This window comes from Anastrepha ludens, chromosome 2, assembly GCF_028408465.1.
Source record: "Anastrepha ludens isolate Willacy chromosome 2, idAnaLude1.1, whole genome shotgun sequence".
Classification (NCBI taxonomy): Eukaryota; Metazoa; Arthropoda; class Insecta; order Diptera; family Tephritidae; genus Anastrepha; species Anastrepha ludens.
In genome coordinates, this window is record NC_071498.1 from 74042116 (window position 1) to 74068649 (window position 26534).

At 37.9% G+C, this 26534-nt stretch overlaps 1 protein-coding gene across 1 annotated transcript; it reads left to right on the plus strand.

Moving 5' to 3' along the window:
* Positions 1-216: 216 nt before the first annotated feature.
* On the plus strand, positions 217-25847 carry LOC128866755 (doublesex- and mab-3-related transcription factor A2). The gene is made up of 4 exons (XM_054107763.1): positions 217-495; positions 20960-21236; positions 25247-25533; positions 25598-25847. Exons 1-4 carry the CDS (start codon positions 217-219, stop codon positions 25781-25783), a joined length of 1029 nt encoding a protein of 342 aa, XP_053963738.1. The 3' UTR covers positions 25784-25847.
* Positions 25848-26534: the final 687 nt, after the last annotated feature.

Below are 26534 nucleotides of genomic sequence, written 5' to 3' on the forward strand. Positions count from 1 at the left end.
AGCAAGCGACTTCTATTAAATTTTTGCAAACATAGCTTCCCTTTCCAATTCAAATGGCAACTATAAGAGGTAAATGTTGCCGCTAAAATGCTGGTTATTTCTATTTCAAATACGTAAAGGAGTTTTGTGGACTAACCAGCTGGATTAGTTTAACTTTGAAGGTCTTTGAATATTAAGCGGGCAACAGTTGCAGAGGAAGTTTGGCTTTGGAAAAAAATGTCAAATTTGAATACAGATCACAATGCCACGACCACAATGATGGCTACAAAAAAAGTACGTAACAGTATTTTGAATAAATCTTTTAAAATAAATGCGGTGTCGGTGCCAGTGTTGATGCCACCAAAAGGGGCTAATCGTGTGCCAAAATGTGCGCGTTGCCGCAATCATGGCATTATCTCTGAATTGCGTGGTCACAAAAAACTTTGCACCTACAAGAATTGTAAATGTGTGAAGTGTGTGTTAATCTTCGAACGGCAGCGTATTATGGCGGCACAGGTATGCAGAAGAAGAAACGAGCAATATTTATGTATATTTAGTAAAGATGTGGATTTACAAAAATTATCATTTTATTACGGATTTCGCTAGGATATCCACTCAGTAAATATGTTTGTTCGAGAAGATTAAGACGAGAAACCCACAGAAATGGAGGTGTCAGAAGAATCTTCTAGAAATAGGCGATATTTTTAAGACTAAATCTAACATGGAGACTTTATTGTGGATACCGGATATATATCTATCATTATTATATATTAAATATAGTATAAAATACAATGCTTAATTTCAAAAATAGAGTACAACCAGCTTAAGCCAACGACTCTCTAATTTAATGTTAAGTAAGAGTCGTAGCCGAATGGGTTGATGCGTGACTACCATTCGGAATTCACAGAGAGAACGGAGGTTCGAATCTCGGTGAAACACCAAAAAAAAAATTAAGAAAAACATTTTTCTAATAGGCAATGGCAAACCTCCAAGTGTATTTCTGCCATGAAAAAGCTCCTCATAAAAATATCTGCCGTTCTTAGTCGGCTTGAATCTGTCCCTCCATTTGTGGAACAACATGAAGACACACACCACAAATAGAAGGAGGAGCTCGGCCAAACACCCTAAAAGGGTGTGCGCGCCAATTATATATATATAAGAGAATACATATGAAGTACGTGAACTATAAATATATTAAAACTAAAATTCTAGATTATATAAATTACGTTATTATAAAATTGCATACACTTAAATTGCTTTCTTTGCTGAAATTATATACATATACATAAAATGTTTCGCGATGTTACAGATTTTAGAGTAGACGCTGGGTTCGCATTATACATTTGTTGAGGGAGTGTCCCACTGATGCTAATCTGGAACAGAAAAGACAGGAAGCAGGAGAACCTCCAGTGAATAAATGCTGATTCGTTACGTTGGTGTGACCAATGCTTAGGCGGGTAAAAATTGTGGATTGGTAACGGGTGGTATTACTATGGTATAATACCTTGCTACGATCTGGGCTGATACTTTTATACTTGTGAATGAAACTGCGTCTCTATATGCCCCATTTTGAATCTATATGGAGCTGTATGTATTTCTTTAGGTCTTTTTTATCTAAAGACGCGAACTGGAAGGTCGGTGCTGCTTCAAAATAACTTGTAATAAGATGAGCAAACTCATCTTTCTCTCAAACACACCAAGCGTCGCTTCATCGGATGTTGTCACCGACGCTTCTGCGCCATAGGTTAGGACGGGAATGATGAGAACATTGTAGAGTGTTAGTTTTGTTCGTCGAGAAAGGACTTTACTATTCTTTTGCCTACTTAGTGCAAAGTAGCACTTGTTGGCAAGATAGATTCTACGTTGGATTTCTACGAAGTCTTTTACAACCTCGAAATTATAACTGTCAACAGTGACGTGGGTGCCGATATGCGAGTGCGCCGACTGTTTGTTTGATCACAAGAAGTACTTCGTTTTCATTCACCATCAGACTCACTTGCTTAGCTTCTTTATCCAATTTGGAAAAGGCAGAACTAACAGCGCGGTCGTTAAGGCCGATGATGTCAATATCATCGCCATACACCAAGAATTCTAAGCTCTTATAAAAAATTGTGCCTGAGCGATTAAGGTCTGCGGCTCGAACGATCCTCTCCAATATCAGGTTAAAGAAGTCACACGACAGTGAGTCACCGTGTCTGAAACCTCGTTTGGTATCAAACGGGTCGGAGAGGTTCTTCCTAATTCTGACGGCGCTGCTTGTATTGAGCAACGTCATCTTGCATAGCAGTATTAATTTTGCGGGGATACCAAATTCAGACATCGCGGCATACAAGTAAATCGCTTCCGTACTGTCGAATACAGCTCTGAAATCGACAAAAACATGGTGTGTGTCGATTCTCCTTTCGTGGGTCTTTTCCAAGATTTGGCGTATTGTATATATTTGGTCGACGGTAGACTTTCCAGGTCTAAAGCCAGACTGATAAAGTCCAATCAGTTGGTTGACGGTGGGCTTCAGCCTTTCACGCAATATGCTCGCTAGAACCTTATAGGCGATATTTGGACAGATTTCAGGATAACCCTTCTCATGGATTGAGTACACTTAAATTCCAATCGGCAGACATGATATTTGGACAGATTTCAGGATAACCCCTCTCATGGATTGAGTACACTTAAATTCCAATGGGCAGACATGCTTTCATCCGACTATATTTTGCACAGGAGCTGATGCATGCACCTTACCAATTCCTCACCGCCATGTTTGAATGGCTCAGCCGGCGGACCAACGGCGCCCGCGGCTTTGTTGTTCTTTAGCCGCGTTATCGCTATTCTCACCACGTCATGGTCGGGTAGCGGAACGACAATTCCATCGTAAACGATTGGGGTATCGAGATCTTCATATTCTCTGTGATATGCGCAGCTATTACTGTTTAACAGGTTCGAGAAATGTTCCCTCCATAATTTAAGATTGCTCTGGATGTCAGTCACCGTCACAGTCATCGCCGTCTTTGTTCTTACAGAAAAAGGCCATGGTCTTAAAACCTTATGTTAGCCGCCGAACTTTCTGGTAGAATTCTCGGGCGTTTTTCCTAGTGGCCAGCATCTCAAGCTCCTCGCACTCACGTATTTCGGCCTCTCGCTTCTTCTTTCGGATAATACGTCTCTCTTCCTTTTTTAGCTCTCTGTAGCGATCCCACATGGCTCGAGTTACGTCCGATCGCAGCGTGGCTCTTTAGACGGCATTCTTTTTTTCTGCGGCAGCATAACATTCCTGGTCGTACCAACTGGTTTTTCGGGCTCGGCGGAATTCGATTTCTTCTTCGGCGGCGGTACGTAGAGAACGAGAAATGTTGCTCCATTGTTCGTGCATGCCGGTTTGTTGAGCAGTACTCTCTGAGAGCAGGAGTGAGAGTCGAGTGCCGAATTTTCAGGCTGTTTGTTGTGATTGCAGCTTTTCGATGTTGAACATTCGTTGTGTACGTAGATGCAAGTTTTTTGCTGCACAGAGGCGTGTGCGCAGTTAGGCTACAACAAGGTAATGAACCGAGTCGATGTTGGGTCCTCGGATCGTACGTACATCTAATACACTAGAAGCATATCTTCCATCTATCAGAACATGATCGATCTGGCTTCATGTTTTCCGATCAGGAGACAGCCAGGTGGCTTGGTGAATCATCTTCTGCTGTAATCTGGTGCTGCAGACTACCATGTTTCGGGCCCCGGCGAAGTCGATCAGCCTCTGTCCGATACCGGATGCTTCGTTGTGCAGGCTGAATTTTCCGACTGTGGGAGCAAAAATTCCCTCCTTGCCCACCCTGGCGTTGAAGTCGCCAAGCACGATTTTTATGTCGGGGCGCGGGCAGCGCTCATAGGAACGTTCCAGGCGCTCATAGAAGGAATCTTTGGTCACAAGGTCCTACGCTTTCCTTGCATTGTCCTGAATGGCAGTGATGTCAGCCTTTACTCTCACGAGGACATCAACCAGCCGGGCAGAGGCATCTTCCTAATTAAGGGACCGGACATTCCAGGTGCATGCCCTCAAATGGTATTCCTTAGTTCGTTTGCAGTGGTTGTCATCGGTATAGGGAGATCTCATCCGAGGCTTTTTTAATATTTCCATTGGGGGGGGATTTTTAAGTGGCGGGTCCCACACCCAGCTCACAACCAGCTGTCCTGGAATGCTTCGCCTTCTCACGTTAGCTCACTCCCGAACGGGTGTTCGGAAGCTACCCAGAGGATACATGGGCTAGTCCCGGACGTTGTGAGCTACTTGAACCATATGCAGAAGAATCGTTCTGGCCACTCTTAAGTGAATGGCGATCAGTAATTTTCCCCACTTGCATGGACTTCTACACATGGAACCATCCTTTGAGAAACTACAGTGCTAAAATTGCATACATTGCTGACTGCTTTCAAGTAGGAAAAGCTGTCGGAACAAACTATAAACTTTTCTTTATTTTTAACAGCAAGTTCAATAGCTTTGTAAATTGCGAGTAAGTTGATAGAATTCCACCGGATATTGTTTTCCCGTGTTGCCATTGATATTTTTGCATACACACTTTTACACACATCCCGCGTTATCAGTTACAATTTTTCATTGTATAATATGCCATAATTAACATTATTCAAAATTGGTTTTAAGTTATTTTAATAAAATATTAAATTTTTTCTGAGTTTATTTTATAAATGATTTCAAAATTTACTGTTTGGCAACACTATGTGGTGAGAAAGCAATCAGCTAACACGATTCCACGGAAACAAACCAAAATAACACGTCAAGCACCTACGATACTACGCAACGGAACGGTGGTGAGAAGTCATTTACATGGGTACAAGTATACAAGTATTTACTTTTTAAGTTGTGTAGAGATGTGTCAATAGTATTACCATTCAGCAACTATACAGGTTGATAATTAATTAAGGGACGCCTTTTAGGAGGAATAATTCCAAGATTTTTTGCGTATGCAACGTATTATCGCAGAGTGGAACTGAGTTTAAAAGAGTGTTTGTGGCGAGAAACTGCAACCAGGTTTTTGTGAATATCCCCGTTGGTTGAACTAAATAATTTATTGCAGGAAATCCACTTTCACCAAGGATGCATCTTATTAGAGATGTTGGAAACGCATTAATACTGCGTGATATGGAGCTTCCAGTTGTTTAATATTGGAGTTTGCACACCAACCAAAGACGGGTAGGGCGTAATTAGAGAGAATTAAGGCATGTTGGTATGAATAAATTTAAGCATATTTAATTATATTCAATCTTGACAAAAGCTGTCTTCTTAAATTAGTACATTGATCCCGAAAAGTGAAATTTGTATCAAAGTAAACACCTAAAATTTTTAAGCAATTTACCCTATCTATAATATTATTATCGAAAATTATTTTAGGAAATTTACAATTATTATTTTTACATACGCGTAGTATTTTATATTTTGAAATAGATATTACTGCACCGGATTGTAGTCCCCATTTTTTAAATTTGTTAAGAATTTGACAAAAGGTGTTTTTTACAAGCAGTAGATTTCAGATAAATTATTGTTCATACGCACTCAAAACTGACGATGGGTCATTAAAGCCTGGACAAATGTAATCTGTTACAAAAGTAAAGGCTTTTTGACCAATCTTCCATGTAGCAAGGTGCCTCAGTACAACATATACTCCCACACGATCAAATGCCTTTGCAAAATCGGTTGCTAGAATGGTAACATGACGTTTAGTACTTAATGGATCAGAAACAAAGTGTTGAATTTGTATCAAAGAATCCATTGTACTATGATTGCGTTTAAAAGCTAACTGATTATGGCTGATAAAGCCATTTTTTGTTATGAACCACATAAATCTCACAGCCACCATTTTTTCCAGTATTTTACTCAAACAACTTAGTATAGAAATTGGCCTATACGAAGTTGTAAAGTGAGGTGATTTTATGGGTTTAGCTTTTGGAACAATAATGACAGACCTCCATACGTGTGGGAATACAGATACATTGTAAATACTATTGTAAAGTTTTAGCAGCCTTTGTTTGGCTATTTTGAAAGCATTGGATAGGCGATTCTATCAGAGCCAGGCGTTTTCCCTTTTGCATTCTGCAATGCAAATTCCACCTCAGAAAGAGAAAAATTCTTCTCTAAGTATTTGGCGGTATGAGATATATTAGCAGGACTGTATGCTGTGGAAAGTTAAATTTCTTTTTCATTTGTATACTCCTGTGGAAAATTACTATCTTTAGAGTAATTATACCCATACTGAGCAAACAGCATGGCAAAGGAATCTGTTACAACATTATTGTTGAATATTATAGTTTTAATTTGGCTTTTTCGGACTTCGGCTAACAATCTAATATCTGACAAATGTTTTTTGGTGTTTGAAGTGGCGAAATTTGGTACGTAAATGATTCGAAGCTTTATTTTTTTGACACCTTAACAGCCCTTTTAAATACAGCATTTGATTTTTTGTAATTTAAAAGGTTGGTTACAGACATACAACGCTTATAAATTTTCCAGTACTTTATTTTTTGAGTACGCAGATTTTTGGTGGACAAACGGGAAAAGATCTTGAAAATTTATTTTTGGTTTGAGGTATATACTTGTTGGCCGCTGAAAGTATTATTTTTTTCAATACTGCTGGTTCTGTATTAATATTTACGGGTGAAGATAATTCATCATTGGCGACTAAGTCAACAATTTCTGATTGATACGAGTTCCACCTAGGTAGTTCGATCTTAAATCTACGATTATGCTTGAATTTTTCAAAGGCTAAATTTGTTTGAATAGAAATGAAAATGTGGAAATGGTCAATAAGCCTTAAAATGGAAGAAATTGTCCAATGCGTTTGAGGCTTAAGCTGGGGTGAAATGAAAGAAAAGTCCACAGAAGAAAGGTGAACAGTTATTTAGTAAAATGAGTTGATGTTGAAAAATAAAATTTTCTTAGATAAGTTCCCTTGTATTAGAAGTTTTTGAAAACCATAGAGGCATCCATGAGTTAAAGACTCCAGTCCACAAATTAATTTTAAATACCCTAGTGGATATTGAACTAACTACATTAATAACTTCGTGTGTAATATGGGATTTTATTAATATACCAATACATTGTTTGATCTATTGTATATTGGGTAGGTTGGAGAAATAGCCAATGTATTGTTTTGGATAGCATAAGGTATTAGGGTCCACATTATATGAAAAGTGGGTTTCCTGAATACATATTATATCTGGATCTTCTTCTTTGATACAACTTCTTGAATGACAAATTATTGGTGGTGTGAATAATTTTGTCCGTGTGTGTATATAAAAATTTAATTGGAATTTAGGTAAGGCTTTTTCAATTCGATGTATCGAATGCAAAGGTGTAGTCAACATCTTGTTTCAGATGACCAATCCGAATACAATCATCCTTGTGCTTCTAAATTGAGTTATGCCGTTGTAGGCTGACGTCTCGGCCTTCACCCTTTACTTGAAGGCAAGCTTCATAACAAAATTTCACAGCGCTCCTCCGGCTATTCGAATCTCGATAAAACGGATGTGCCCGTCTCTCGCTCGAAATACTCTTGTTACACACCCCTTCTGCCTAGTCATCAATTGTGAAAGGTTCAACTTAGTCCGGCTATTTATGGCGTAGAAGCAACTGAGGCAAAAAGTGCCGTACCTATAGTTTCAAAATAAGGTAAGGTCTTAAGCAATACGAAATTATTTTATAAGTCATAGCTTCACATTAGTTGACTGAGACGTTTTCGTCAAATTGGAACAACCAATTCAAATTATTTGGAGTGATAAGATCTTCTTCCGAAAGCAAATCCATCGCATTGTCATCCCATGGCAGTTAATAAAATCTCGCGCCGGCAGACAAGTCATGACAAAGTTCTAAATTTGCTGTTCGTGTAGTAAGACACGTAAATATAATACGAGTATGAATGCTCAACGTTTCTTCAACGGCGGCATTGCATTAAATGGTCCTGTATATGCAAATAACAGCCGCCGTAGACGAATGGGTTGGTGCGTGAATACCATTCGGAAGTGCGTAGGTTCAAATATCCGTGCATGAAACACAAAAATGATAGAAAACGTTTTTTCTAATAGTGGTCGTCCCTGGCAGACAAGTGCAAACCTCCAAGTGTATTTTTGCCACGAAAAAGCTCCTCGTGAAAAAAGGGTCGGTTTAAAACTGTAGGCCCCTCCATTTGTGGAACACTATCAAGTCGCACGCCACAAAAAGGGGGAGGAGTCCGGCGAAACATCCAAAATGGGTGTAAACGCCAATTATATACACGCGCCCAACAAAAGATGGGACTCGGTCCTTGGGGATCTGGCTGATTTACGCCGGTGGTGATTTTACTCTATCGATACGGCGTCTTAAGCAGCTTCATTGTACAGCCTTCAACAACGACTTCACGTGCGGGAGCCAAAACTTGCCGCGGATTATATGTATAGTATGTATTTATAGTGACGGAGAAATTCCGTGATCTTGGCACATCATGAGCTCATGCTTGGACGACATCATAATAGGTAGGTAGGTAGGTAGGGTGGTTGTCGTAAGACACACTTAGACCTTCGGCAGGTCCATTGTGATACCACTGGAGCTTATCCTTACTCTACGTGTTCCTTTTCAAACCATCCGGTTGCTTTAATAAACGAGCAGAGCTTCTTTAGTTTTAGATGGGCTATATCCGCTACATCGGTTAGAAATGCTGTATCGAGGGTGCGCAGCCTTCTCCTAGCTAGGCTTTCACACTCACATAAAAGGTGTCTGACTGTTTCCTCTTCTTCTGTATTTAGACAGCTTCTACAGAAATCGAAGTAAGGTAGTCCTAACCTTCTAGTGTGGCTGCCTATTAAACAATGACCTGTTAGTACACCTATCATTTTTCTTATAGATTCTCTGTTGAATCTTAGCAAGATCTTCGATCGACCGCTGTTCCATCATAATAGGTCTCCTAAACTTTATCGGTATGACTATAGCTTCATGAATGCGTCCTTGAACCCTTATAATACGGGTCCTTGAACCCTTATAATACGGGTTTCGGTATTGAATACAGTTGAGATATTCATATATTTTTGATTCGTTTCAATATTACATGCATGCGGTAATAATTTAGCAACATCAGTAATGAAATTAAAATTAGTTTTCGTTTATCAAAATAGGTACAATAAAACACAATAAAATTAAGTAAAGTAAAATAAAATAAGACGCTATAAAATGGTATGGTTGGTTGGTTGGTTAGAGCGGTGATTCATCTAGAATCCAACTAGCGCTTCCGCACCATTTTGTTACCACATCCTCGTTACCAACTTGTTTAACAGTTATTTACAGCAAGACTATATCCAGTCTGTGCGGTTTAGGAACCTTATTAGATTGTTGAAGTCTAAGCCAGACAGTTGCTCGAGACTCTCGAACAGCGGTTTGCCCAAGGTTAACATTCTGTCCTTCCATAGGGCAGGGCATTCACAGAGGAAATCGAAGATTGTTTCCTTTTTCTCCGGTTGTTTACAACTATGACAGTATGTGTTGTGAGGGATGCCCATTTTGGCGGCTTGCTCTCCGATAGACCAGAAGCCATTTATGACTGCCGTTAGTCTACAGGTGTCCCGTCGTTTCATGTTTATTAATGTCGACGATTCCTTGAGGTTGTAGGTGGGCCATAACGTTCTGCTGATTTTGCATTTCGTCTGGTCTCTCCATCTACAATCTGCAATTCGAAGGTATTTTAGGGAAATTGCATTCTTGACCGCCCCTAATGGTGTGAATACCGGTACTGCAAGAACGCTATCATGGTAGATCCCCCTCTTGCCAGTTCATCGGCTTTTTCGTTACCTTATATGTTCCGGTGTCCCGGGACCCAAATTAAGGTTACTTTATGGTTTTCACTCAAGTTGGTGAGGCTATTCCTACTTTGATCCACCACTTTAGAGGTTGTTATAGTCGCGTCCAGCGCCTGGAATAGAATAGAATAGCGATATTGCCATTAAAAGATAAATCCGTGATTAGTAGCCTACAAGCATCCCCAATTGCCAGTACTTCCTCCTGGAAGACACTGCTGGTATTAGGAAGACGCACAGATTTTTCAATTCCAAGTCTATGAGAATATATACCATCTCCAACACCACAATCCATTTTCTGCCATCTGTATAGACTGTGGTATCGAAGTTGTTTAGAGAGAATCCCTTATTCCATTCTTTTTTAAATGGAAAGAGTGTGGCAAAATTCCAATTGAAAGTTACCATCGGGACGATGTAGTCAGACCTCACCGTGATTAACTGAGCTTGTCGCAATAACAGACTAGCGTGGCCATAAGTTTTTTCTTTCCAGCGACCCGCTTCATTTAATCTAAATGCACTCATGATTGCCATCTTCTTTATATGTAGGCCTATTGGAATAACGTGTGTCAGTGCATTGAGAGCCTCTCTAGGACATGATCTGATTGCACCGACCGTTATTGCACAGGCTGATCTTTGTATTCTGTCGAGTTATTTTGTATTGTAATCTCTCCCTAGAGCTTTCCACCAAACTACCGAACGAATACGATAAAATTTGTCGTATAACCGCCTTATACAGGCATAATGTATGCTTAGGTTGAAGACCCCATCTTTTTCCAAGCATACGTTTGCAGGCACATAAAGCAATTTCTGCTTTCCTTACCCGTTCTTCGAGGTTTAACTTCCAGCTAAGTTTGGAGTCCAGAATTACCCCTAAGTACTTTGCACTGGGTGATAGTGAAAGAGTTTGTCCGTTGATATTTGGTAGGGTAAAAGTTGGTACCTTGTATCTGGTGGTAAAAAGTTCTGTTTTACGCGGGTTTAAACTTGGGCCACATCCTGTGGCCCAAGAGTTAAGCTCGCCTAACGCCCTTTGGATGATCCCACTGATCGTATTGGGATATAGTCCTGACACCATTAGCACCACATCATCAGCGTACGCCATCACTTTTACCCCACCTCCATTAAGTTTTTTTAAGATTTTGCTGATCACACATAGCCAAAGAAGTGGAGATAATACTCCCCCTGTGGAGTGCCCCCGGGGACCTTGTTGGTTATGTTGATATTACCCATATTAGCTTTGATGATCCTGGTTTCTAGTATAGAGATGACCTAGTCACTAATGCAACTGTCCACCTCTAGGTCTATCAACGCCCGTTGGGTGGCATGTGTACTAACATTGTTAAAGGCGCCTTCTATGTAAAGGGTGATTTTTTAAGAGCTATAGGAAAATTTTTCAAAAAAACACAAACACACAAAAACACAGATTCAGAAAAATTTATGAAATTTTTATTTAAATCGATAGTACAGTCCATATAATTTAATGTTCGAAGATTATTTCATGCAAATGTTGACCGCGACTGCGCTTCAAATGGTCCATCCGCTTATCCAATTTTGGCATACTCTTTCCAATGTTGCGGCCGGTATCTCACATATAAATGCTTTAATATTGTCTTCCAATGCGTTAATTGAAGCAGGTTTGTCTGAATAGACATGAGCTTTAACATAGCCCCACCAAAAATAATCTAAAGGCGTTATATCGCACGATCTGGGTGGCCAATTGACAGGTCCCGAACGTGAAATAAAATGTTCACCGAACTCGGCTCTCAACAAGTCCATTGTTACGCGTGCTGTGTGGCATGTGGCACCGTTTTGCTGAAACCACATGTCATGCAAGAGAAGCTCTTGCATTTTGGGCCAAAAAAAGTTGGATATCATTTCACTGTAGCGCTCACCATTCACAGTTACGTTACGATTCGCAGCATCTTTGAAGAAGTACGGTCCAATGATACTCCAGCCCATAAACCGCACCAAACTGTGACCTTTTCTGTATACATTGGTGGCTCTTGCAATTCTTCTGGCTGATCTTCACTCCAAAATCGACAATTCTGCTTATTTACGTACCCATTGACCCAAAAATGAGCTTCGACGCTGAACACAATTTTTCGATAAAAAAGTGGATCTTCGGCCAACTTTCCAAGAGCCCATTCACCAAAAATTATGCGTTGCGGTAGGTCGTTCGGGTTCAATTCTTGCACCAGCTGTATTTTGAAAAGCTTCACTCCTAAATCCTTTCGTAAAATTTTCCACGTTGTTGAGTAACAGAGGCCCAATTGCTGCGAACGGCGACGAATCGATAATTGATGATCATCATTAACACTGGCCGATGCAGCTGCGATATTTTCTTCAGTTCGCACTCTACGTAAGCGTGTTGGTGGTTTGATGTCTAATAATGTAAATTTGGTTCTAAATTTAATCACAATAGCTCGAATAGCCGCTTTAGTGGGTCGATTAAACTGACCATAAAATGGAAGAAGCGCGTGATAAACTTTCTTAACAGAACACGCATTTTTATAATAAAATTCAATGATTTTCAAGCGTTGTTCGTTTGTAAGACGATTCATGGTTAAATTGTAGACCAAACTGAAGATGTTTGACAGTGAAACAAAACACGAAACGTGCGTCAACTGTGTAAACCTACTATTTAAAAAGGTAATAGCTAAAAAATCACCCTATATCCAAGAATGCCGCCATGGTATAATGTTTGCTCTCTAGAATGCCCTCTATTGTTCGGATTACCTCGTGAAGCGCTGTCTCATTAGATTTGCCTTTAAGGTATGCGTGCTGTGCAGTTGATATACCAGAGCCCTCCAAAGAGCTTCTGAGGTGTATATCCAAAAGTATTTCAAAAGTTTTTAACAGGAAAGACGAAAGACTTATTGGCCTGAAGTCCTTCGCTGATTCATGTCCCCTCCTACCTACTTTTGGTATGAAGACGACCTTGACTAGTTTCCAACTATCTGGAATATGGACTAAGTTCAAACATGCTTTAAAAATTTCCTCTAGCCATGGTAGGATACAATCCAAGGTTTCCTGTAAGATCTTTGGAATAATCCCATCTGGCCCCGGGAATTTAAAAGGTGATAAAGATTTGATTGCCCATGCAACTTTCTCCTTAGTAATTATTTTATTAGCAAGATGCTGTGGATTATATTGGCTCCACCTAATATTTCGCCTCCCACTGTCGTGAGTGCTGCCTCCCGGAAAATTGCATAAAATATAAATAAGTTTAAAAATATAAGGCTTACCCTGTCGATCATCACAAGAAAATGGCTATTTGATTATACCTCAAATGTATACTCAAATGCTCAAAGTAATTCCTTCGGCAGTACTTATAACTTGTAACTTGTTTTTTTTTTTAAATACATACATATCCTATGAAACATATTATTGATTTTATATCTATATTATTAAAAATTATATATATTTATAAATAATATTTATAAAGTAAATTTTGCAAAAATTGAAACAATTCGTTTAAATACAGAGAGAGATTAGATAATCAGGGAAGAGCAAGTACGAATTGAATTCATGTTGTTTAGGAATATAAGGAATATTTCTTGTTAAATGATGGTACAACCTAGAAGTACTTTGTGGACAAAGCCGCGAGTAACAGCTAATCTAAATAAATGGATTGTCCATAGTGTAACATATGTATGTATGTATATGTATTGTGGAGCAAAACTGAAGGCTTCACGCGCGTTGATTTTTGGAGATTTTCAATACGATATTCACAATTGTTTTCTATATAAAAGCCTTCCGAATATGTTTTTACAGTTTTATGTCGCCTCCGAATTGAAGATGATTTTTAATGAGGAGAGTTTTCAAGACAGAAATACACTCGGAGATTTGCCAATAGCATTGCTGATAAGATGATTCTGGAAATATGTATCTTAATATTAAGCAAACAAATACAGGGTGGCTGATGAATTTTGCTACATTAAGAAACTCAAATAACTTTTTTTTTAGTGTATGGAATTCATTTATTTTTTTTCAAGTTGAAGGTCATTAAATTTTATTAAATGTAGCTTAACTATATTAGTTTTAAAAATAATTGAATTTAAATGCCCCCATGCTCGTTGACACAAGTGCGGCATCTTAGTAAAAAGTTGTTCATTGCTGCTTTGAGAGTTGCGACAGGAATAGCCGCAATTGTTGCCCGAATGGATTGTTTTAGTTCATCCAAATTTGTTGGCTTTGTTTTATAAACTTCTTGTTTACATAAACCCCACAAGAAAAAGTCAGGTGCAGTAAGGTCAGGCGACCTGGGGGGCCAACGAAATTCGGAGTTTCTTGAAATCAGTTTATTGGGAAATTTTCGTCGCAACTCTGTCATAACAGTCTGGGCTATGTGAGACGTTGCCCCATCTTGTTGAAACCACACAGAGTTGAAAGGAATTCTCTTTCGGCGTAGTTCTGGATAGAAAAATTCTTTCAGCATTTTCAAATAACGGTCTCCAGTAACCGTAACGGTGTGACCATTTTCTTCAAAAAAATAAGGCCCGACAATACAGCGTGAAGAAACCGCACACCACACTGTCACGCGAAGAGGATGCAATTCCGTCTCGTGGAGTATCTGTGGGTTAGAAGTACTCCATATTCGACAATTTTGTTTGTTCACATTGCCGTTTAAATCGAAATGGGCCTCATCAGACATGAAAAGGCAGTTTAACATGTTTTGGTCTTCTTCCACCATTTGCAGGATCTTCTGGCAAAATGCCAAGCGAATCGGCAAGTCTGCTGCATTCAGTTTGTTAACCATTTGAATTTTGTAGGGAAATAAGTCTAAATCTTTGTGCATTATTGTTTGCAAAGACTGTCGGCTGACACCAAGTTGAGCAGATAAGTTTCTTGTTGAAACCCTTGGATTGCTTTGTATAGCTGCAGCTACAGCAGCGATCGTTTCCTCCGTCCGAACTGGTGGGTTTCGATGATAAGGGCTTCTTGTGACTGTTCCCTGCTCAGCAAAATTATTCACCAGTCTCATTATGGTCCATCTGCTCGGGGGATCGCCGCCAAACATCCGCCTGTACTCTCTCTGTACCAAAACTACGGATTCCAGTGCGTGATAGCGGCGGACTATCCAAATTCTTGTTTGCGTGTCCCAGTTATCCATTTTAATAAATTTTAAAGATCAATCTGCAAATTAAAACAAAAATGGAACAGATAACTTAAAAAGAAAAAAAGTGATTCAATTTTTTTTTGGTAGCGGCTTTCATCAGTACATACTTTTGCGACATTGTGTAAATTTGGATAGTATGGCGAAAGAAGTACTTAGATTTTCTACATTACTGTACTCTCGAGTATTTGCTGACGCAGAATAAACGTTCATGCTAACGACGCTGACACACAACCATCTCACCAATCACAACGTAGAGGTGTGGCTATAAATTACCAAATGGAAAAAGGAACAGAAAGAAAGCAGTAAAGTTAAACTTCGTAGTCAAAGAGAAAGGATATTTACGGCAATGAAGAGTATAACAAAGGTAGCAACATTTTTAGCTAAAGTGCATTGATGTATCCTTTGGGGCGTTTCCAAGGAGCAAACGACTTCCATTAAATTTTTGCAAATATAGCTTTCAATTCATATGGCAACTACAAGAGGTAAATGTTGTCAATAAACTACGGGTTTAATTTTGAAGGTTTTTGATATTAAACGGGCAACAGATGCACCGGAAGTTTGGCTTTGGGAAAAAATTTTAAATTTTAATATAATATATGTGGCCTGGTCTACGAAAAGGTACCTTACGTGCGAAAACAAGTTTTCGAGAAAACAGCAGTTAAGGTTTAAACTTTTCAGTCTTTTTCGTATTTGTACTTTTCTTTTTTTTACTTTTAACAAACTTTTAAACAAATTATGACTTTCTGGTTTTCACCATTTTAAAGAGCCTTTCACACACTATTCGAATCAACAAAAAAGTGAAATATGATTTTTTGACACGTAAGGTACCTTTTCATAGACCAGGTCACATATGTAGGCATTCTTATCCACCACCACAATGGTGTCTAAAAAAGTGCGTAACAGTATTTTGAATAAATACTTTAAAATAAATGCTGTGCCGGTGCCAGTGTCGATGTCGCAAAAAGGGATTAATCGTATGACAAATCATTGCATCATCCCCGATCTCCATTTTAAAAAAAAATTCAGAAATAATTTTTATAATCTAAGAATCAAACCATCTTTATAAAATACCTCAATGCTCGGAAAAATTCAATTGCTAAATAATTTTCTGTACAGAAACTATATTCTTAGGTCCTTAAATCTAAAAGGTCTAGCACTAGAGTCCCTTTTGCGAGTAATTTTAATGATAAATCCGCTAAATATGGGATATTGGGTTTAAAAACTTATACGCAGAGGGATAAGGATGGGCTTTTCATATTTTTGTCAAAACTTGTCCGGCTGTTGTCAACATAGTTTTTACAAATGCTGAGCAAACTTTAAGAGTTTTAAGAATGATTAGAAAATTGTTAATATTTTTTTCCAATTTTCAAAAATGGGAAAAAGAACGAAGTGTGCCGATTTCGAAGCTTTCTTATGCAATACATATATGTAAACTTTCCGGAGGAATTATAAAGGAAAAGAAATACTTTGCGACTAAGAGTTTAATTCGCCAAACCAGTATGGATTTGTCACTGATAGGTCTAAAATTTCCGACCCAGCTGCCTTGAGTTAATTTTGTTTGTCAACCTTTGCTGAATGATTTCAAGTGGACTGTGTTTATATGGACTTCTCTTTTTTTACTCTAGAGAGTGGAAGGTCTAGAATAACACTGCCTTTTGTTTTTGGTGTAATTATAGGAGAAATTGATTGTTCATCTCTGCTATGGAGCGTTCGCTTTCATATTTCTACTAGATATTAAGGCTGATTACGCTTCGCATACATCCATTTATATATAGAAATCAATGTTTCTTAAAAAAAAAATCATTATACTTCAATATAATATTAGTTAATATAACAATATGCTTTTCATGCAAATTTGACTATTAGTGTGATACTAATGGTATGGATAAGGTATTGACATTTCAAACTTAACTTAACTAAACTTTCAACACACTGCTAATTTTTCAAAAGTTGTTAAATTTTCCAGGCAAGCGGACGTATTTAAAATGCTTTCACCACATTTTTATGTGACAGTTTAAAATTTGTGCGAAGTTGTGCGATGTATGCACAATCAGATCCTTACCTATTTTGCCTTGAATTGCTTAACACGAATTATGCAGAGCATTGCCCTTGGACTTAGAGAATTTAATCAGATATCGAGTTCTATTTCGCTTGCCTTTTCGGTATCAAAGAAGAAGTTTTATGAATTTTTAAACTCTTTTTTTAATTTATTTTATTATCTCTTAAATTTGTGTTTCAGTTAAATTAAATTACTAGTTCTAAGAGGTCTGTAAAAACTGTCATTATGTTTTAGACTTCATATAAATAAATGAATTGCCGTATTATAACGACCCAGGTGTGTTATACAGTACCTGCCCAGTGCAAACTTGTCTTTATTCAAACTTCAATTCAAGTGACAGGGTGCCGTATTGATATAAAACTTCAATTCAATAAGTACCCGTGTTAGAAATGATTTTTTTTTTTAATTTACAACGTAGTCTCCTTTTAGAAAGATACGCTTCTCCCAACGGTCCTGCCATAGGATTTGTCGAACTCTCCAAAATACGGCCATGGCTTCCTCGATTGAACTAAATTTTTTCCCGCGAGGGAAAAATAAAATGTCGCAGGGGGCCAGGTCGGGTGAATACGGCGGTGTGGCAGCAATTAAAGCAGTTTGGCGGGGACAACTCCTGATAAATGTGCTGGTGCGTTATCGTGATGAAACAGCACCTTCTTTTCGCCAAATGCGGGGTGTCTCCTTAAATTTTTTATGAAAGCGGTCCAATAACTCACTGTGGTATTGTCCAGTGTACCTGCTTTCTTTTTCTTAGAAAAATCCATGAGGATTACGCCGTTTGCATCCCGAAATATCGTGCCATGACCTTTTCGGCCGTCTTCGCCTTCTTTGGAGTAGATTCACCGGAAGAAATCCATTGTTTTGATTACTGCTTAGTTTCTGGTGTATAATGATGAAATCAGGTTTCATCAACGATGACAACTCGCCTTAAAAATTCCTTCAGATATCGCTTAAATTGCTCTAAACACTGCTTCTAAGTTAACAACCGCATCCACTTGTTGCTACTTGTGAGCAACCGCGGCACCCATCGGTCGACACACCAATGCCTCTGCTACTTCGCGCACTTACGTTCATCGATCAGCGAGAATCATGTCGTGGACTTTTTTAATGATTTCTTCGGTAAACACGTCCGCCAGGCGTCAACGTTTAAATTCATTGAACCAATATGTAACTGTGGTCATAGATGGCGAAGCGTCCCCATAGACAGAATCCAACATTCCTTTTATCTCCTCGCATTTATTCCTATCCAAAAACAAAAAGCTAATTACAGAACAATACTACACTTTTTCCATCTTAGCGAAAATCACGAAACACGTCTTACTTGAATAGCTGTCAAATCCAAACTAATCTATCAATCATTCTGAAATTTGTTTTATCGTCGTTTGATAGATAGCAGCATACGATGCTAGCCCCAACTTCTCTCAGGGACGCCCTCAGTTTTCAAAACGGGTACTTTTTGATCCGCCCTCATATGTATGTGGAAGGGATGCCACATAAACATACGTAGATACTTATTGCATCAACTACACGACCTAATGCCCAGTACTTCGGAGGCAATCGCTCATCACTAATCGCTATGAGCTGTCCAATTTCCACAGTTGGATGAAAAATGCGCCATTTATTTCGAGCTGTGGCTGTTGCAAGTATTCACTGGACCATCTTCGCCAGAAATCTTCTTGGACCTATATTAGAACGGTTGCCTACCCATGTTTTTATTCGGAGGTAGTGAAAACAAAACTGGGCAATTTTATACCTACTTAGAGGGTATAGTATATCATATTTTTAGAAATATATTTTTCTTCCAGAGGGGAAAGAAGTTTCCTTTGCGCTAAATTTCTTCGCCAATTCTTAAGGGGGAAGTCTACTGTGAATTTTTCAAAAAATCGATTTTTTTTTTATTAGCTTAAAAAATACTTTGAACCCTCTTAAATAAGGTACAATATGTGTTACAGCTGGCTAAATTTTTCTTCGTTGAAATTTCGACCTTTTCCCGAAGCGCTCCAAAGCGCGTACCTGCTACTCTGAAACTTTAAACGCATTTTTCTCGAAACTAAGTTTTTGTATACGGTGTACACGATATCTCGAGTTCTGATAAATGAATCAGCTTAAAAATTTAATTATATATTCTCTGTAATAGTGTCTCTCGTCTGACATAGGATTTTTTTGATATCGTTATTTGTTAAATTGTTATAAACAATAGTAACATCAATTTTAGGCAAAAAAAAAAGAAAAAAATTTCTAGAATTTTTTTTTCAACGCCAAAATTTTTTATCGACATAATCCTACGTCAGGCGAGAGTCAATACTATGTATATGATAACAATATTTTGTTTTTTTGTTTTAGATCACCGAAACGTAAGATTTCATGTACACCGTTTAGGCACCTAAGAAAAGCGGACCTGCGCTTGCAGAAGTGCCACAGCGACCATTTTGAATATTTTGACTTAAAATTTTTTTTTCAAAAACTTAAATATATAATAAAGATAAGAGTTTAAATAGATTTTATGTACGAGCAATATTTTGTTAGAAATAAAATCCGGAAAATAAGCCTGTTTTTTCCCTTGTCACAGTAGACTTCCCCCTTAAAAGAGGTATTTTGAAATCAATACAAGAATGTTAATAATATTTATGTTAGAGATAATGTGAACCTCCTTCGAACCTGTTGTGCGTACAGTCGCTAGACGACCATCTATATGCTATCTATAGATTATGTTAAAAAACATTTGTTACAACAGCAATATCAGGGGGAGACGGTGAGTTTCACTGTTAAAACATACGTATCTGTCTTACCGAATTACTCGCCACCACTGTCTTGACATCAGCCATCATTTCGTAATTTGATAACCCAATATTAATTTTACCGCTTCATTTGCATGCGCAAATACAGCTATCCATCTAACTTGACTGATGCTATTTTGAAAACGTTTAACAACAAGGTGCGCACCTGGGAAAACGGGACAAAGTCATACCAGAAATTTGCAGATGTTAAGATCCATTTAATAGCAATTGTGAGCTCAATGGAAGCATATTTCCCTGCAGAGTTAGTATCGCTATCGCCTACTGTATAGAAATACTTGAATTTTTTAATATTAAAGAAAAAACAAGTTTTCACAACAGCAAAACTTTAAACATAAAAAATGTATTCTAAGGAAATGCTTACAACAATAATACTTACTATTATTAATCCATAATGCAATCAATCCGACAATTGTTTCCTAAATAACTCTCTCACTCCATTAAACTACGAGTAAATCGTATTAATTTAAGCGAAAGCATACATATATAGTATATGCATATGTATGTGTGAGTGCTCCCCAAAGTTTGCAGCCAGTAAGTCGTGCAATATATCCGTTTCCATGTTTGCACAAGTGTCCGCATCGACAATTCACGAACATCGTATTTAGTCAACAATCAGCCGAAGGCTACTCAAGTTACAAAACTATGATAAGAGCTGTTGGTGTATGCAATGTTGGTTTTGTAATTCCCAAAAGGCAAAAGCATCGAGATTTATTTTCTCATTTATTTGCCAAAAAGCAACAAATACTACTCAATATAAAAGTATGAATGAGCACAGAATTTTATGTTAAACACATTTTTTTTGGTGGAGTGCAAAAATACCCTGCCCGCTTTTCTTTTAGCTAAGACTTTTGCTTATTTCATACATGTGAGTACGAGTATATTATCGTGATGAAATCAAACAACAAGAATGTGGAAACAAATGAAATTCGAGACGAGAAAGTCAATCAAAATACACAAAAGTTAATAAAATAATGTAAATATGTAGATAGGAGAGAAAAAGTGAAAATGTGTAGGTTGTGTCGCATATTAATTTCAATTTACACCGAAGTACATATGATTGTATTATTTCTTTGTTCGCATATATGGATGAACATATGTATATGTATATACTCCTTGCGGTAGTGTTTACACACCATTTTTATTCACTAAGCCATTTGTTTATATTCGTAAAAGCTTGTGATTCTTATACATTTTCAGGTTGCTCTCAAGCGTCAACAGGCGGTGGAAAATGCCATTGCACTGCGGTTGATGTCCACAAAGGCGGGCACACAAATCGATACGTTGCCTGAAGGACAAATCTTTGGATTATCCACGGGTTCTTTAGAAGGTGGTGCAGACGTGGGGTACACAAAGGAAAGGCATGAGCATGAGCATGAGCAAGAGCACCACCAAAAGCAACAAAATCAAATCCAACATATAGCTGAGGATCTCAGTCCGTCCAGCTATGTTGGTAGTTTGAGTCATGAAGCAAAAAGTGAGTGGATATTAAATAGTTTTTTATTTTATTTTGTATGCGTAATGAAGATCAATAGCTCGGTAACGCGCAGCCTACTCCGCGTATGGTCTTGAGCTTCGTATCACACCCAATTCCGGGAATTCGTCAAATACCTATTATTCATAAATTTGTAGCAGACTCGGAAAATAAGACTTTATGCCAGTGCTAGTGGAAGGGCAGTACATGGCTGGAAATTATAGCAAAGTTGAGTCACCTTCAACTGTGATAAAAAAAATAGGTATGATAATCTGAATTGCTCGATGAAAAGCTGTCCGGGTTGAAAATAAAGAAATCTGGCGACTTTTAGATATTGTTACCTTCTGATTTATTTTTTGACTGATAAACAACTTTTAAAGGGTGGTAATTGTTTAAAAGCAGAAGTTACAAATGCAACTCTGACTGGGTGTATCAAAAAGCGCGCCACGAAGCCATTAATAGTACGGGTATTGCTTTATGCTATACCTGAAATATGGAGGACTGTTGGGGATGCTTTACCCAATCTTCTCATATTTCCTGTTAAAGCGACGGGAGAAACTGGCACACATTTGGCTGGAATGTGGATCGCTCCACTATAGACCGATTCACTTCAGCCAGCATGCCTACAGGAAAGTAAGTTTTCGGAGATTGCGCTGAGAAGAGCGCTCTGAACTGAAATCATTTTGAGATAGGTTAATCTCGGATATTGTTGAGAGCAGCACGGCTCTCTGCGATCGGTTAATGCGTTCTTTCAAAGTATTCTGTCCAGCACCACTTGGAATCCTCACAGGGACTTGTTTTATTAGACATGCTTCCCGAGAGATGTTTCTCGCAATTGCCTCTTTATGAGCAAGGCCGTAGCCAGGATTTTATTTTGGTTCGATCAGGGTTGGGCAAACTCATTTTAGATGCGAAATATGGACAATATATCGTTGTCCATGACCATTTGTCTGTGTACACTCAAAATGCATAATACTGTTAAAAATGAGTTATCAATACGGTACATTGTGGATTTTATGAATTTATCATTCTTTCCTTACTAATGAATGAATGTAAATATGGGATAAGAAGTGATATCTTCCAATATTGAGTTTCATCAGATGCAGAATGATTTGAGCGATATTTTTGGCGACTGACGATTCTTGGTTTTTGGAGATCCAATTGTAATTTCTTCGCTATCACCTTAGAATCCGTCAACAGGTCTTCGATCCCTGAGTCCACATTTATCCGATGATCTTTCGCTAATTTTATGATTTTATAAATTTGTTTTGTGCACCCAAGTAGGTCTAGTCTCTTTGATTGTAAAATATTGACAACTGGCTCGAGATAAGAAGACTATTTTGATATCAAAGAAAGACAGGTGATAAAGGTTGTCTAAGTAACTGCTGAGTGCAGCTGTTTTTGTCGCACTGTTACCTTCTATAGAAAGTTTACTCAATCCATTTACGATGCTAACGAAATGTTCTTTGAATATTGCAATACTTTTGTATTTTTCTGACCATCGAGTTTTGCAAAAAGCAGGAATATTAGGTACATATTTTCTTCTGTCAAGAGAATTTCGATAAAAATTGATGACATCCTTGATTGTTGCTACGGTATTACGAATTTGCGGAACTTCATTCAAATCGTTTACGACTAGATTTAACTTGTGACTTGCACAATGAAAATACAAAGCATGATCATATTTATGTCTTAAAATTGCCTGTACACCGTTATCTTTTTCGGACATAGTTGAACATCCAACATAACCTTGATCCCTGAATTTAAGAGGATCTAGTCCTGTCTCTGCAATGAAACTATCAATCGCAGAGGCAATTGTTTGTGCATCCATGGCATCTAATTCAACAAAACCCACGAATTCTTCTCGAACAACTTTTTTCTCTTCATCATAGAATCGAATACCTACAGAAAGTTGTTCCTTCCCCGCTATGTCTCGACTTTCATCTCCCATAAGACTGTATGCAGTTGCTTTCTTGGCATCGTTGATAATTTCTTCTTTAACAACCTGTCCACACAAACTGATGATCTCATTTTGTATTTGTAGCGATGTATAAGTAGCATTTCTTCTTCCTTATTCGAAATTCTTTCTGAGATTTTCATCACCAGCTTTAATTTTAAGTCGTAAAAGATCATAAAGTACACCTACAAGCAGAAAATAGTATGAATGTTATGTTATATGATGGAATTAAACTGTTTTAATCGAAATATTACACAAATTGTACCTTCTTTGTTGTTTTTTCCCCGTAATGGCAAATCATGGACACCACAAAATATCACAGTTTCTATAACAGATGACATGAATATTCGATTTTCTTCGACTATCTTTTCGTATCCACTCTGTAAAGACAGATTAATGGGTGTCTTTTCCATAAAACTTTTCGCTTCATTTTTTGCTTCCTGGTGCCATTGATTGGTTTCATGACTTCGGCAATATTCATTCATGTCCTTAATCGTTGTATGGGTTTCTTAATGAGTGAGCCCAAAACACATCGAGGATTTTTAGGCGGAAATTGGACACAATGCAAACACAAGGCACATTTCAATTTCTGTGAGTATTGAAGCCAGGGAGAATACAACTCTAAGCATTCGTATCAGAATTTTCTCGCCGAATCTTTGACATCACCATGGAAATTGTAATCCTTCGACGGTACCCATTTTTTCAGAAGTTAAAATAAGTGATGATCGTCCAAGACATAATCCCAAATCATGTGAAAGATGTACTTTAGAGTACATTTCATCTGAACATGGAAGTGCTACAGATAAAAAACTTTTTGGAACACTATCTGCAGAATTTTCAGTCTGACAAACTGTAGGTGGTATCGGATCTATATTTGACTTAAGGGTATTATCAGATTCATCGTCTTCAGCACGTTTCCTTTTTTAGAAGCTGAAAAATTAACATTTTTTACGAATATGGCAGTTATTTTTATATAGTATGTTCTAGGATGGCATGCTGATTGAAATTCGATATGTTATAAAGTTAGCTAAAAAAATATATTTATTCTCTAAATTGCATAAAATCGGCGTCTTTTACTGCGTGAAAAGTGCTCCGGAAGAGACCGTAAAAGTACACTATTATTTTCCACGGGGAAGATTCATCAAACTTTTTACGCCCTCTTTTACCTAAAATGTACTTTTTATTCCAGATGGTGATTTTTTTAACGTGATTCTGAATTTGTCGATTCGTACATATTCTTTACGTATATATTAGGAAAAGCAGATTGTCAAAGATGGAAACGAACTTATGCCTATTCGTAATAACATCAATAAATGACAAGTGTAACTTTCACTTCAATATTATTATTTAATGAATAAAAACAATTGGGGTTATGTATTGTAGCATCGCAAGTTTTTCCGCCAAAAAACTCAAAAGCAACGTACAAGTATTTTATCGAGATATTAAATTTTAAAATGCTGATTGTGGTCCTTTGTAGGCCACATCCTGTCATAGTTTCACCCGAACAGCTCAGCAAAACATTGATAGGCTACTTGAAAGCCAACTTTCTTTATGGTTCTTTATTTATTTTATGATTGTCTTGCCCCATATTCTACTAAAGACCTAGATAGTCTCTGGATTTATCGCATATTAGGTACCTCACAAAAAAGTCAAATAGTATGTCGCAGCTATGAGACGATCAATTAACATCGTAAAGACAACTAATAACATATTGTTAAATTTAGTTCGCTAAGGATGGAATTGGTATTTTTATCGTCAATCAAATCTTCACTTGGTTTCTTCAAAATCACTTGCAAAAAAATTTGGCATTTTGGCCAAATTAAAAGTTCAATTCGAAATAAAATCTCAATATTTCTCAACGCAGCCCAGGCAGTGGACGAATTGCTACGTTTGCACATTCAGGACTTCAAACCTTTAGCAAAAAAATTGCATTTCGGCCCCTCTGTTTGCAGAATCACAATTTTCTAATGAAATAAATACATATTAAATTATATTTTTACCTGTTATCGGAACTAATAAGCGTATTTTAAAAATTATAATATTTAAAAATTTTCAGATACATCAAAAATCTCACCTACCACTTCATTGCCACCTGTAATCTCTCAAAACGCTATAGACATGTTGGCACAACTTTTTCCGCACCGCAAACGCTCTGTGCTGGAGTTGATACTGAAACGTTGTGACTTGGATTTGGTGCGTGCCATTGAGACTGTCACACCTGCGATGAGCAGCGCATTAACCGAAGCGCCCACAGCAACAACAACAGCTGTAGTTAGTCATGAATCATTAGTTGCGACATCAGTACCTATTCGAAGTGCCTTCAAACCGGTCACTGCGGAACAGGTAAATGCTTCGAAGAAGTTTTGTACATCATACTAAGCCTTTTCTTTTAACCACTTGTTCACAGTACACCCACAAATCAGGACTCGCTGCCAGCAGTGGCAGCGCATCTATTGGAACTCCCGCTGTCTGCGCTTATCCCAAATGGTTTGTGCCACTCTCTTTTCCTGTCACCATGGGTCATCTATCGAATGTAGCACCGCGTTGTACCCTCCCCAATTGCACCTGCATGGATACGTATCAATTCAATTGAAGTTAGAAACAAAAAACAGCTAATAATAAAATGTAATTAGGCTACTGTGTATTTGTTTATTTATGGTATCATTTTGAGTTTTGTTAATTTATAAAGATAAATTTTGTTGTAAAAATGTACAATAATTCAGCTATTCGAATCATAAAAAGTATGTATGCGTATATGATATGGCTTAAGGAGCCGATATTTCATAATTTTAGTGGGCCAAATCGCATTTAGAATTTACTCAGAGCAACTTTATAGTCGTTTTGGTTGTGCGCATACCACCTACCTATAATTTTGACAGGGAACTTTCGTCTCACGAAGTTCGCTAAGCGATTTGTAGACTCCATAAATATGGTTTCTGGCACGAAGACGGAACTTCGGGGCACAGAGAAAGCTTTAAGTTGCTATCTGAGCAGTATCCTCTGTTTTTGGCACCTAAAGACGACCTGATACCCACAGTTTCATTTGGATTTGATGACAGATTTCAATTGCGTGAACAATTGAGTAATCTAGAATGCATGCAGGGAGGTTTGACGGATATTTTCTTTACCGATGGGTCCAAGAATGAAATAGGGTCTGGAGTCGGATGGTACTTAAACGATAGTAATAAGTATCACTATGCTATGGGCTAAATGGCAACAGTTTTTCAAACAGAAGTTTTTGTCATCCTGAAAGTTGCTGAATCGATAATCGAGAGGAGATGGAGCGGGAAACAGATTGAGTTTTCAGTGACAGTCAGGCTGCACTGAAGGCCCTGGAGAATGCG